The sequence below is a fragment of the Carcharhinus amblyrhynchos genome, chromosome 14 (assembly GCF_965287045.1).
Source record: "Carcharhinus amblyrhynchos chromosome 14, sCarAmb.v2.hapA, whole genome shotgun sequence".
Classification (NCBI taxonomy): domain Eukaryota; kingdom Metazoa; phylum Chordata; class Chondrichthyes; order Carcharhiniformes; family Carcharhinidae; genus Carcharhinus; species Carcharhinus amblyrhynchos.
The window spans coordinates 65,245,505-65,258,314 of record NC_137337.1 but is presented as its reverse complement, the minus strand read 5'-3'; the positions used below and the strand labels follow the sequence as shown (position 1 = coordinate 65,258,314).

At 43.2% G+C, this 12,810-nt stretch overlaps 1 protein-coding gene across 3 annotated transcripts in view; it reads left to right on the top strand.

Moving 5' to 3' along the window:
- Positions 1-12,810, top strand: part of LOC145352751 (bromo adjacent homology domain-containing 1 protein-like) — a 67,502-nt gene that overhangs the window by 26,357 nt on the left and 28,335 nt on the right. For all 3 annotated transcript variants that reach the window (XM_080203022.1, XM_080203024.1, XM_080203023.1), the window contains exon 2: positions 2,189-3,783. In XM_080203022.1, the coding sequence (XP_080059148.1) occupies positions 2,189-3,783 (1,595 nt within the window). The remainder of the gene's footprint in view (positions 1-2,188; positions 3,784-12,810) is intronic.

Sequence of the window (12,810 nt, the reverse complement as noted above, 5' to 3'; positions counted from 1 at the left end):
AGAGCTAATTAGAGATGTTCTAAGATGATTGAAGGATTTGTTAGGGTAGATAAACGCCTTAATTAGTAAACCCCTCAGTCATTGAATATGCCAAGAATCAAAACCATTCCCAGAATTGAAAGCAAGTTAGATGGGGGAAATTATTGTCTCACAGTTTACTTCACCTTTACAGGGAGTGTCCAAAACTGACATTTTTTTAACCAAAACTTCCCATCAGTAAAATATTTTTTCCTGATTTGTAATGACTCCAGGTGATTTGTAATGATTTTTTTAACCCACATCTGTCTGCATACGTTCATTTGGAGCCCCAGGCAAATACCATTTATATCACAGGCACAAGCCATTCTGTAAGGATTGATAGTGATTACTTCAGCTCACTTCATAATTTTAAACAAATCCTGTGAGTCTGTGGTTTAGCTCCCTAACAACCTTTGCCCAAGAGAGAGAACATGCAGTCTGTCTTTGGTGCCATTATGTTTGAACTTCAAGTGGGGGCTTTCCATTCATTAATACATTGTGTCTCTTCCCCACTTCCCACCCCCACCAGAGAATGATATAGTTTTGTTTCCTCATTGTTGCATGTTTATAATGAAGTCTCCCCCTGGTCCATTACAAGTGTAATTGTGTGGTAGTGTAGCGCTTATGCTTCTGGATTGGTGATCAATCCAGAAAATGAAAGTTTAAATCCTACAATGGCAGCCAAACTTTCTTTTAAAAATGGATATAAAAAGCCGGTATCAATAAAACTGACCGTACAACTAGCAACTGACGTTTAAAAAAACTGACAGACTCAGTAATATCTTTTTAAAGAAAGAAACTTGTCATCCTTACCTCATCTAGACTCTGACGACAGCCTCACATCACTTTTAGTTGGCTCTTAAATACCCTCTGAAGTGGTCTAGGAAGCCATTCAATTGTATTCGATCATTACATCATGCCAGCCAGCAATCAACATAAGTGCAGGCATTGCCAGTAATACCTGCATCCCGAGAATGAATCATGGGAAAAAGTACTGACTAATCTGTTCAGTTTTGAGTTGATTTGAGAGGATTGTGCAGGTATTTCCAATCAAGCACTGTTGCTAACATTCCCAAATGTCACTAGATCACATCATTTCCCTCAGCTAAGCAGTACTATTAATCATGCAGTCACTGCTTCAATAAGATGAGAATTTAATTGTGTCTGTGGCTCTCCTGATAAGGAGATGATGGCATTGGACTGGGTAAACACAGTGAGAAGTCTCACAACACCAGGTTAAAGTCCAACAGGTTTATTTGGTAGCAAAAGCCACTAGCTTTCAGAGCGCTGCTCCTTCGTCAGGTAAGTGGGAATTCTGTTCATAAACAGGGCTTATAAAGAGAGAAACTCAAATTACAAAATAATGTTCTTGCATCTTTGTAGAAACTTGATGTCTGTGTCAATATGTGCAATCTAACTACCATCGACACTGCAAACTGCCAGCTCCATGAGGAGAGGATCTCCAAGAAGATTGCGCATATTGACACAGATCAAGTTTCTACAAAGATGCAAGAACATTATTTTGTAAACTGAACTTGTCTTTATATGCCCTCTTTGTGAATAGAACTCCCACTTACCTGACGAAGGAGCAGCGCTCTGAAAGCTAGTGGCTTTTGTTACCAAATAAACCTGTTGAACTTTAACTTGGTGTTGTGAGGCTTCTTACCGTGCTTTCCTGACACTCAGAACCTTATGTATTCTAGCAAAGGCAAGGGGGGAAGCTGGCTTTGGTTAAGGCTGTGAATGCAAATCTGATTATTTTGTCATCTCATGATCCATGGTAGTGTAACCATGTGAGGCAACATGATGATTGGACAATTTGACGCCATACTTAGGTGGGATAGTGTTTTGTGAAGATTAACAGGCATGATATGAAGACATCTCTATTGCTGATGGCTGCTTTTGACTTTTGCTGTTTATATTATTTGAACACAGCCTTCAAAAAACAAACTGTAGTCATTTCAGTAATCCTTCACTTAAATTTACCAGATGGTGAAAACTCTTTAGATTATGGGAGAGGATGGCCAGCTTATCAGGTTGTGGGTGAAACCCCATCAACTTGGGGAGGGAGGAGATCAATAAAATACATCCGTCCGTTTTGATTTATTTTTGGGTGTTGTTTCATTTGACTAATATGGTTAAAACTTCAATTCTGTTCTTGTTTTTACAGGTTTAATTATGAAATGTCCTGCCTCTTGATGTCATACAATATGAACTGCACTGATTGTAATGTAACCAGGTTAAACAGCACAACCATGGGTAAGATGATGCTGGGACACAACGGGGTCAGAGGCAGCAGAGACTATGATGAAGGGGTGGCTGATACTGAGAGCAAGCACCGCAAGACATATCCACTGCGGAAGCGTATGCATGCACAGCCAGGCAATTTCTCTTCCCCAGGAGTTGCCAAGGAGCTGGAAGGAACACCCGTCGATGAAATGAGCCCCACTCAGGATATTGTGGAACAGTGGAATTATCAAGGCAACCAGGACCGACTTCGAGGAGAGGCACCCCAGGAAGAGGGGAGTGAAGACACTGGCAAAGAGAATGCCAAGGTGGCAGCTGTGGCCCTACGTGCTGCTGAGTCACGTCCGCGAAGGCTGGCTAGCCTGAATGCGGAGGCGGTAAACAATTTGCTGCTGGAGCGAGAAGATTGCCCAACGTCCAACAGGCGCTGCCGGAAAGGTCCCAGCTGTGGCATGGAGTACATGGAGAACAGGCCTGAAGGCAGGATGAGCCACTCGGCAAAAAAGCGGATGGATAGTTCGTGTGGTTCATTAGATGGCGACGTTTTCACTTGCAATGAGAGTGAGCCTGCACCAGTCAGGGGCACCTGGGAGAGTGGGTTGGCTGAACTACCAGTTAAAAAGCGTATGGCCAGTCTCAATGCTGCCGCTTTCCTCAAGTTGAGCAATACCAAGGATGTTTCAACTGGACGGCGCAGCCGCATGGATGGTGAGAGCAAATCGGGCAAGGCAGCTGGCGGGACGCGACCCTCTTGCCCGCATCCACTGGCTAGGCGCCGCTGTTTGCGAGCCAAAAGAAGGGACTCCAGGAGTGAGATCGCAACAAAGCTCAACCCTGGCATTGACCTGGGAGATAGTGAAGGGCAGTGCAAAGAGGAGTCAGCCAGTGCAGGGCAGCAATCTAGTACATTGCCCATTAATGCAGACCTTCCTTGCCCATATGCGGACAAGACCAATGGATATATCCATCGGCTATCAATGCTTATGGGAAGCCAAGCCATGATTCAGCCCAAGTACCAGGCTCTGGAGGAGAACACTGCTTCTGGTGCTGACTTTACACAGCCAATGGCTCCATTTCAGTCACACTCTACGTTGACTTTGCTAGACAATTTTGTGTCTGGTCCGGACCACTACGAGTTTCTGCCTCCTGAAGTTTGCCTTGCTTCCCCAATGGATGATCTCTACCTACACTACGAGCGAAATGACTTGTTGCCCATTGGCTGCAATTCGCTGCATGGCTGTCACATGTGCTCGGCTGCTTTTACCTGCTGTACTCCGCCCGATGACGAAGGGAGCCTCCTCATTTCACAGAGTGCCGTGCCTTCAGGTGTCCCTTACTCTCACGCTTCATGCGGGGGCAACCTTTGCTACGTGGGAGATACAGCGACCATGCAGTGCATGGGTATGACTGGCTATGACCTTTGCAGAGTGCTCCATCCATCATTCAACCGGGATGTAGTCGGGAGGACTTTAACCTCAGATCGGACAAACTGCTTCAATGAGCTGGGAGCAAAAACAGGTATGTGGGTGATAATAGTTAGATGAACATTTGGTTGGTGAGGATGTTTAAATGGCATGGTACACCAAAACTAAGGGTCATAAATATAATGTAGCTACAAATAAATCCAATAGGAAATTAAGAATCTTGCCCAGAGAATGATGACAGTGTGAAACTTGCTATCCACAAAGTAATGGAAGAAATTAATATAGATGCACTTAAGGGGAAGCTAGATAAGGAAGAGAGACTGTAGATGGTTACAGAACAAGTTCCTGCCAATTCTGTGCAAGCACCATTTGTTGAGTCCCATTCTCTTGCCTTTAATCTGTAGCTCTACATTATTTTTTTCTATTAAATTATTCAATTTTCTTGAAAGCCACAGTTGAAATGGCCTCCACCATACACTTGGGCAGTACATTTCAAATCTGAACTGCACTCTACATAAAATGGTTTCCTCAGGTTGCCCCCCCCCCCCCCGCTCTTGTGGGAGAAAATAAAAAAGCTGTTAAGTGTTGGGAGGGTTGTGCTGATAAGGATAGCTATGAGGAGAATTGAGGGAAGTATAAATGCTGGCATGGACTTTTGAGCTGAATGGTCTGTTTTGTGCTGTACATTCTACTTAATTATGGTGAAACAACTCGTGTAATAACTGCCTGGGAGTCTGGGGATGCAAGGAATCCCCATGCATGAGGGAAGCATCCCTTCTGCATGCATAATGCCCTGCAACTGTTTTAAGGGTAAACAGGGCAATTTAAGAAAATACAAAAGAACGTAGAAAAATCATTTGAAGCCCTACAGTGCAGAAAAGGCCTTTTGGCCCATTGAGTCTGCATCAACTTTCTGACAGTATCTTATCCAGGCCCCCTCTCCTGCCCTACCCCTGTAACCCTACACATTTACATTCGTTAATTCCCCTAACCGCCACATCTTGGGACACTAAGGGGCAATTTAGCACGGCCAATCCACCTAACCTGCACATCTTTGGACTGTGGGAGGAAACCAGAGCAACCGGAGGGAACTCGTGCAGACACAGGGAGAATGTGCAAACTCCATGCAGTCACCCTAGGCCAGAATTGAAGCCTGGTCCCTGGCGTTGTGAAGCAGTGCTAATCACTGCCACTGTGCTGCCCTCTTGGCTATAGAATTGTAGTTTATTGGGCTTGGCTTGCAGGGTAACAAGAATGATTGGGCTGTCGCTCTTTGTTAAAGTAGCAGTATTTGCTACATGAGTCTTTTTGCTTGCTCTTGGTTTTCCTGCAGCAACCCCTCTTCCACTGGCCATCCTGCACCTGAAGGTCTAGGAGAGGGAGGGCGGTTCACTGAGTGGACAGAATTAGTAAGTTATTAAACACTAGAGTAACTGTACAGTTGGTGTACTGTAATCAGTTACTAATATGTTTATCTTTATAATTTGTTTTACATAAGGTACCTTTTTGAAAAAAATCTATACGAATATTAAAAAAACTTGTAGCCTAATTAAAATTTTTCAATATTCCATTTGGCCCTCAGTATTTTTGAGTACCACTGTGTTAAAGAGAAGACTTAAACTTATATTGCACTCTTCATGACCTCTTGGTCATAGCCAATGAATACTTTTGGCTAGACCTGTTGCAGTGTAGGAAGCATGGCACCCAATTTGTGTATGGCCAACTCCCATAAAGCAGTGTGATTTTTTTTTTGAAAAGAACAGTCTGTTTTAATGGTGGTTGTTTGAGGGATAAGTGTTGGCCAGCACATCAGAGAAAACTACTGGGGAGAACTCACTTGTTGTTCATTGACCAATGCCATGGGATTTTAGGTAGATGGGTCTCATTTTAATATCTGATCTGAAAAACAGTACCTCTGATGGTGCAGGACTCCCTCAGTACTGCGACAGTGTGTCAGCCTAGATTTACCTTGAGATTGGGCATGTATCCATTGCAGTTTAGATGAAAGACAGATTGTCTTAATCAAACTTCAAGATCCTGAGGAAACTTGACAGGGTGGATGCAGAAAGGATATTTCTCTCCTTGCAAGAGAGGCAAACTGGCGAACATAGTTTAAAAATTTAAAGGGTCTCCCATTTAACATGGCAATGAGGGGTTGAACTATGAGGAGAGGCTGAATAAACTAGGCTTGTACTCGTTAGAGTTTAGAAGAATGAGGGGAGATCTCATTGAGACGTATAAGATGATGAATGGGATGGGTAGGATAGAGGTGGAGAGGCTCTTCCCGCTCAGAAAGGACAGTAGGACTAGAGGGCACAGCCTCAAGATAAAGGGGGGGGTGCAGTTTAGAATGGAGTTGAGGAGGAACTTCTTCACTCAAAGGGTGGTGAATCTCTGGAATTCTCTGCCCGTTGAAGTGGTGGAGGCTGCCTCGCTAAATATATTTAAGACGCGGGTTGATAGGTTTTTGATAGGCAAGGGGATTAAGGGTTATGGGGAGAGGGCGGGAATGTGGAACTGAGACACGACAGATCAGCCATGATCTTATTGAATGGCGGGGCAGGCTCGAAGGGCTGGATGGCCTACTCCTCCTATTTCTTATGTTCAAGTCCCTCAGCCTTTCCTCAAGGCCTTCCCGCCATACCAGACAACATCCTGGTAAATCTCCCCTGCACCCTTTCCAACGCTTCCACATCCTTCCTATAATGCGGTGACCAGAACTGTATGCAATACCCCAAGTGTGGCCACACCAGAGTTTCGTAAGGCTGAAAGATGACCTCATGGCTCCTAAACTCAATCCCTGTAACAATAAAAGCTAACACACTATATGCCTTCTTAACAACCCTATCAACCTGAGTGTCAACTTTCAGGGATCTATGCACATGGACACCGAGATCTCTCTGCTCAACCACACTACCAAGTAACTTACCGTTAGCCCAGTACTACCGTTAATCCTATTACCCCTTCCAAAGTGAATCATTTCACACTTTTCCGCATTAAACTCCATTTGCCACCTCTCAGCCCTGCTCTTCAGCTTATCTATGACACTGTGTAACCTGCAACATCCTACTGCACTGTCCACAACTCCTCCAACTTTAGTGTCATCTGCAAATTTGCTAACCTATCCTTCTACGTCTCCATCCAGGTCATTTATAAAAATGGCAGAGTGGCCCCGAAACACATCCTTGCGGTATACCACTAGTAACTGAACTCCAGGATGAACATTTCCCATCAACCACCACCCTCTGTCTTCTTGCAGCTAGCTAATTTCTGATCCAAATCACTAAATCACCCTCAATCCCATGCCTCCATATCTTCTGCAATAGCTTACCATGGGGAACCTCATCAAACGCTTTACTGAAATCCATGTACACCACATCAACTGCTTTACCCTTATCCACCTCTTTGATCACCTTCTCAAAGAACTCAATAAGGTTTGAGAGGCATGACCTACCCTTCACAAAACCGTGCTGACTATCTCTAATCAAATTATTCCTTTCTAGATAAATCCTATCTCTTTATAATCCTTTCCGAAATTTTGCCCACAACAGAAGTAAGGCTCACTGGAGTATAATTACCAGGGTTGTCTCTACTCCCCTTCTTGAACAAGCACAACCAACTACATATGTAGGCCTATATTTGGGGCGGCATGGTAGCACGGTTGTGAGCACTGCTGCTTCACAGCTCCAGGGACCTGGGTTCAATCCCAGCTCAGGTCACTGTCTGTGTGGAGTTTGTACATTCTCCTCGTGTCTGCATGGATTTCCTCCGGGTGCTCTTTGGACTGTGGGAGGAAACCAGATGTGCGGGTTAGGTTGATTGGCCATGCTAAAATTGCGTCTTAGTGTCCTGGGATGCGTAGGTTAGAGGGATTGGTGGGTAAATATGTAGGGATATGGATGTAGGGCCTGGGTGGGATTGTGGTTGGTGCTGACTCGATGGGGCGAATGGTCTATTTCTGCACTGTAGGATTTCTATGATTCTATGTAGTATCCAAAAACCAAAGTAATCTGAAATGTAATAAGCTCAGAGCTTTCGATAAAGGATATGCAACCTGTAACAACTTTTCTGTGACCACACATCTATGAGGTGCTTTGTGATATTTTCCTATATTCACGGTTCTATACAAAAGCTGATTATGTAATCAACCAGTTTTGAGAATTGCTGAGGAAAATAATTTTCAATCCCTTAGTTTCTGTACTGTGATGTTTAGTTCAATATCCGAGGACTGCATATAGTGTGGTAGCAACTAAATTTATTGGGATAAAGGTTCACAGGAGCTCTTGAGTGTATTTGGTCCATGTGTGTGTATAGCTGCGCATATTACTGTTCCCAGCTCAATCTGATTTGGATATTGCTGAAGCATTATCTGTGTGTGTATATGGATGAAGTCCTCACCGTAGCAGTAGTTGGTTGTACCAAGTTGCTGAAGAATGAGAAGCAAGTACTTTAACTTAGGGTGACAGTGGTTAGCATTGTTGCCTCACAGCGCTAGGCACCTGCGTTCAATTCTGGCCTCGGGTCACTGTCTGTGTGAAGTTCGCACATTCTCCCCATGCCTGCTTGGGTTTCCCTTGGGTGCTCCGGTTTCCCCCCTCACTCCAAAGATGTGCAGGTTAGGTTGATTGGTCATGCAAAAGTACCCCACAATATCAGCATAAATAAGTGGGTTCATAGGGATAGGGTCTGGGGAGGATTGTGGTCGGTGCAGACTCAATGGGTCAGTCCTTCTGCACTGTAAGGATTCTATGATTCTATTCTGACTTATTGCTGTGACTCCAGGGCAGTCCTGATAATTTACCCCAGTACAAAAAACTTCGAGGGGGGGGATTCTCTTGCGTTAGGCCTTTGCAGTTAAAATGACATAGTGTGGACTGCTGTTCGTGCTCAGTGTAAGTCTCCATGCCTGTTGTCCTGTCTTCATGTTATTTGGTTTTGCAGATTGAATAAAATCTGTTGATGAAAAGTTTTTAATTTCGTTAGATTTGCAGGAGAGGGGAAATGGGATATGTGGAGTGTTGAGGCGAGAACCTTCAGATGAGCAGTGACTTATTGCAGTATAATAAACTTGGGGTTTGGAATCAGCCTGCAAAAAGTGATGGTTAGAGGTTATGGGGGCCATTGCCTAGTTTTGCTATTTCCACTGCTATTCTGTGTACTCTGCCTGCCAGGGTCAGGAATCCATTCTTTGTCCTTATCCTGAGTGAGAAACTGTGTTCCCCAGCAATGTTACAAGTGAATACTGCAGCAAACCTGTGCGACGCTAAGCAAGTAGAAGAAAGAACATTGGCCAAGGATATCTCCACCACTTGTTGGAGAGCTGGTGGAAAACGTGTATCACTTCTGTTGAGGAGGCATAATCAAATTAAGTGTATGTTATACACTTAATTGGCTAATGTTAAGCATTTGCCAGGATTTAGGACCTCGGTGGCGGAAACCCTGCTTGCTGAAATGTGCCAGCTAACCCAATTGGTAGCTCTATTGCCTGTAGTTCCAATGTATGCACTCCAGGGCCTTCACGAGTGCAGTGGAATACTGTCCATTTGCCTGGATGAGTTCCAGTTACTTGGATAAGTACTGCACTTGAAAAACTCAACACCATCCAGGACAAAGTAGCCCGTTTGATTGCTACTCCTTCCACAGATATTAAATTTCTCCACCACTGATGAGCAGTGACACTGTGTACCATCTACAAGATGCACTGTAGGAACTCACCAAGGTTCCTTAGGTAGCATATTTCCAAACCCATGACCACTACTATCTAGAAGGATAAGAGCAGCAAATACCTAGGAACACCACCACCTGGAGGTTCCTTGTCAAATCACTCACCAACCCTGACTTAGAAATATGCCACCATTCCTTCAATGTCACTGGGTCAGGATTCTGGAATTCCCTCCCTAGCAGCACTGAGTGTACTTGCACCCCACAAACTGCAGTGGTTCAAGAAGGCAGCTCAACAACATCTTCTGAAGGGCAGCTGGGGATGGGCAATAAATGGTGATCTAGCGAGTGATAGCCCATAAGTTAATTTATTAAAAAGTGAGGGAGGGTGAATGGGGATCACAAGGAAGAAATTGCAGGAATGGCCAATGGATGTGGCAGGGATATGACTTGCAGCAGCCTGACACCAAGGGAACCCACCAGTAGGCCATGGCAAACCTGATTGGGATTTCTGAATGACTTTAGGAGGCACAAGAAAGATGTGCAACTCTCATCCCTGTGCCACTGCTAGATTCCAATGGACTCAGATAATTGATGTTAATTGGCTCATTAATGAGACTAATAGACATCCTGCCATGTGCAGGAGATTTTCCTGCTGATAGACTGACTCTCAGCTTCTGCTGCCCTTATTGGGTCCAGCCATCATGTTTTGTGCCATGATTAAATTGATTTAGCTTGATTACATTTTGCACTGTATCTCTAATACACACTTCATTTTGAGAAGTGTAGCCTCTATTTTGATGTAGGAAATACAACAACCAATTTGCACATAGCATGGAACCAAAAACAGCAATGTGATAATGACCACAATCTGTTTAAGTCATGGTGGTTGCAGGCTAAATATTGGCCAGGACACTGGGAAAACTACTCTGCTTTTTTCAAAATAGTAGCATGGAATCTTTTTGTGCTCACCTGAGAGGAAATGAGGACTTGATTTCATATCTCATCTGAAAAAGGGCACCTCAAACTGTACAATACTTCCTCAGTACTCAGGAAATTATTTGGGAGAGCTGCGAAAGATCCAATTTATTCCAACATTCAGTCTTTAAGAGGACCGAGTTCTAGATTTTTACTACCCTTTGTGGAGTTTCCTGAATTGCTTAGCTCTAATTTGAAGATCAATTTTCTGCAGTAGAAAGTAGTTTCTCAGTAACTATCCCATAGAATCATACAGCCTTTGATTCAATGCTTTATCATGCCAGTGCCTGCTCTTTGAAAGAGCTATCCAATTATTCCCATTCCCGTGTTTTTTTCCCAGAGCCTTGCAAATTTCTTCTTTTCAATTTATCCAGTGCCCCTTTGAAAACTATGATTGAATTTGCTTCCATCATCTCAGGCAGTGCATTTAAATCGTCATAACTTCTATTGAAATAAAAAACCTAGTTTCTTCATTTGTATTAAATCTAGTTATCAAGCCTCTTAATAGGAGGAAGTTTCTCCCTTTTTATCATTGTTAAATACTACTTGATATCATCCTCAAATCTCCTATGCTCAAGGAAATGCAAGCCAAACTTGAGTCTTAATTTAAGCCCCATCATTCTGCTGTCATCTTCCAGCTTTCAAATACCAGACTTGCTAACTGCAGGATATCGATCTGTCCTAGTGAAGGACAGCTAAATACTTTTTGACTTGACACGCTAAACCTCCATGGGTTGCGTGTGATAGGAAGGTGAAAACTGTCTGGAAATAAGAAATGATCAGCATGTGAATGTTTTGTTGGGCTAGCATTTGTTTAATGTGAGTAGCATTATAGAGCCCAAGGTCCTGAAAATATTATAGTGGGATCAAGTTAAGCTACCATGGTTTCTAAATAAGACTTTATACTCGAGAGAGTAAAATGAGTGCTTAACTAAGGACTTGGCCAACAATATGTTGTACTATTAAAAATACTATATTAATTCCTTTGCCAAATAGGGAGTTAAAAGTTCAAGGCTAAATAAGCAGATTTAAAAGAAATCTTGGCATTAGGACCTACTGACACTTTCTGTTTAGTGAGTGAGTACTATTGACCTTACTGGTTATTATGTTGGAAGAATTCCTGAGGCAGGCCATGTAAGAGAGCTGGATGAACATCAGTAGAGGAACTCTCAGAATGCTGGCTGGGGGAATTAAAGTGATTCCAGACTTGAGCATGTCAGTATAGTTGAAACAATGCTGACCATTTGAATGAGAGAGCTGACGAGAGCTATCAATGGTTTTGATGCTGTTGTCGTTTCTGACCTTTTTCGTGACTGTAGTGCTGTATTTTGCACGCACATACTGAAAGACTTGCAGACATGAGCCTGGTTATAGGGTTTACTCTGACTCTTATGTCCCTACCCCAGTGGAACAATTGTAACTGTGGTATCTGGTGGATTAATGAACTAGACTGATTTGTTTGAATGGTGGGAGTGGGTATGTGTCCACAATGGCTCAATTGGTCACACTCTATCCTTTTTTTTTGAGTCACAAGGTCATCGTGGGTTCAAGCTCTGCTCCAGAGACTTGAGCACAAAATCTAGCTTGACGTGTCCAAGATGCTGTGAATGATAAGTAAAACTGAGATATGCTTGGGTTGAAGTAAAAGAACACCATGGCATCTAAATAGAATGCCCCTGCTTTTATCTGTTGTCCTTGCTGATATTTATCCCTCTAACTGCATCATTAATCATTTATCTCTTCTGTTCGTGGGACCTTGTGCACAAATTTTTGTTATTCTTTCACAGGCCAGTATTTGTTATCCACCCCTAACTGCCCTAGACAGTGATGATGAGTTGCCATATTTCCTACATACAACTGTGACTAACTTCAGAAATACTTCACTGGCTGTAGAATGCTTTAGAATGACCTGCAGTCATGAAAGATGTAAAAATACAAGTTTTTCTGTCTCCACACTCTAGTGACTGCTCTTATGTCAAGTCGTTTAGGATTCTGAGAACTGATTCCTATTGTTAAACCCATTCTGATGACAAACCTGACCACCCACCATGAGTCTGTTGCTAAACTCAGGAAAAATGTATGGGAGGAAAGTTCACTTCAATGCTTTTCACATCCTTGTGATGTACAGAGTTGCTTCCCATTTCTAAGTCACTTATGAAATGTTGTGGTGTTTGCAAACCAAGCTAAAGACAGCTCACTGAGGTTGCTCTTTAAGTCTCAATTAAAAGAAAACAAAATAGCTGCACCTTCAATGTGGCTTGGGAGACTAGAAGCAAAACAATAGCTGTGTTTATATAATGGATTTAACTTAGTGTCCTGTACTCGTTTAATGATCTCCTGTGAGGGGAAGGAGAGTAGCTAAAAGTCATGATGTGTTTGAACCAATGACATAGGGTCAAAAGCCTGAAACTCCCTTCTGAATAGCACTGGGGATACCCATACCACATGGACTGTGGGAGTTCACAACTGCCTTTGAAGGGCA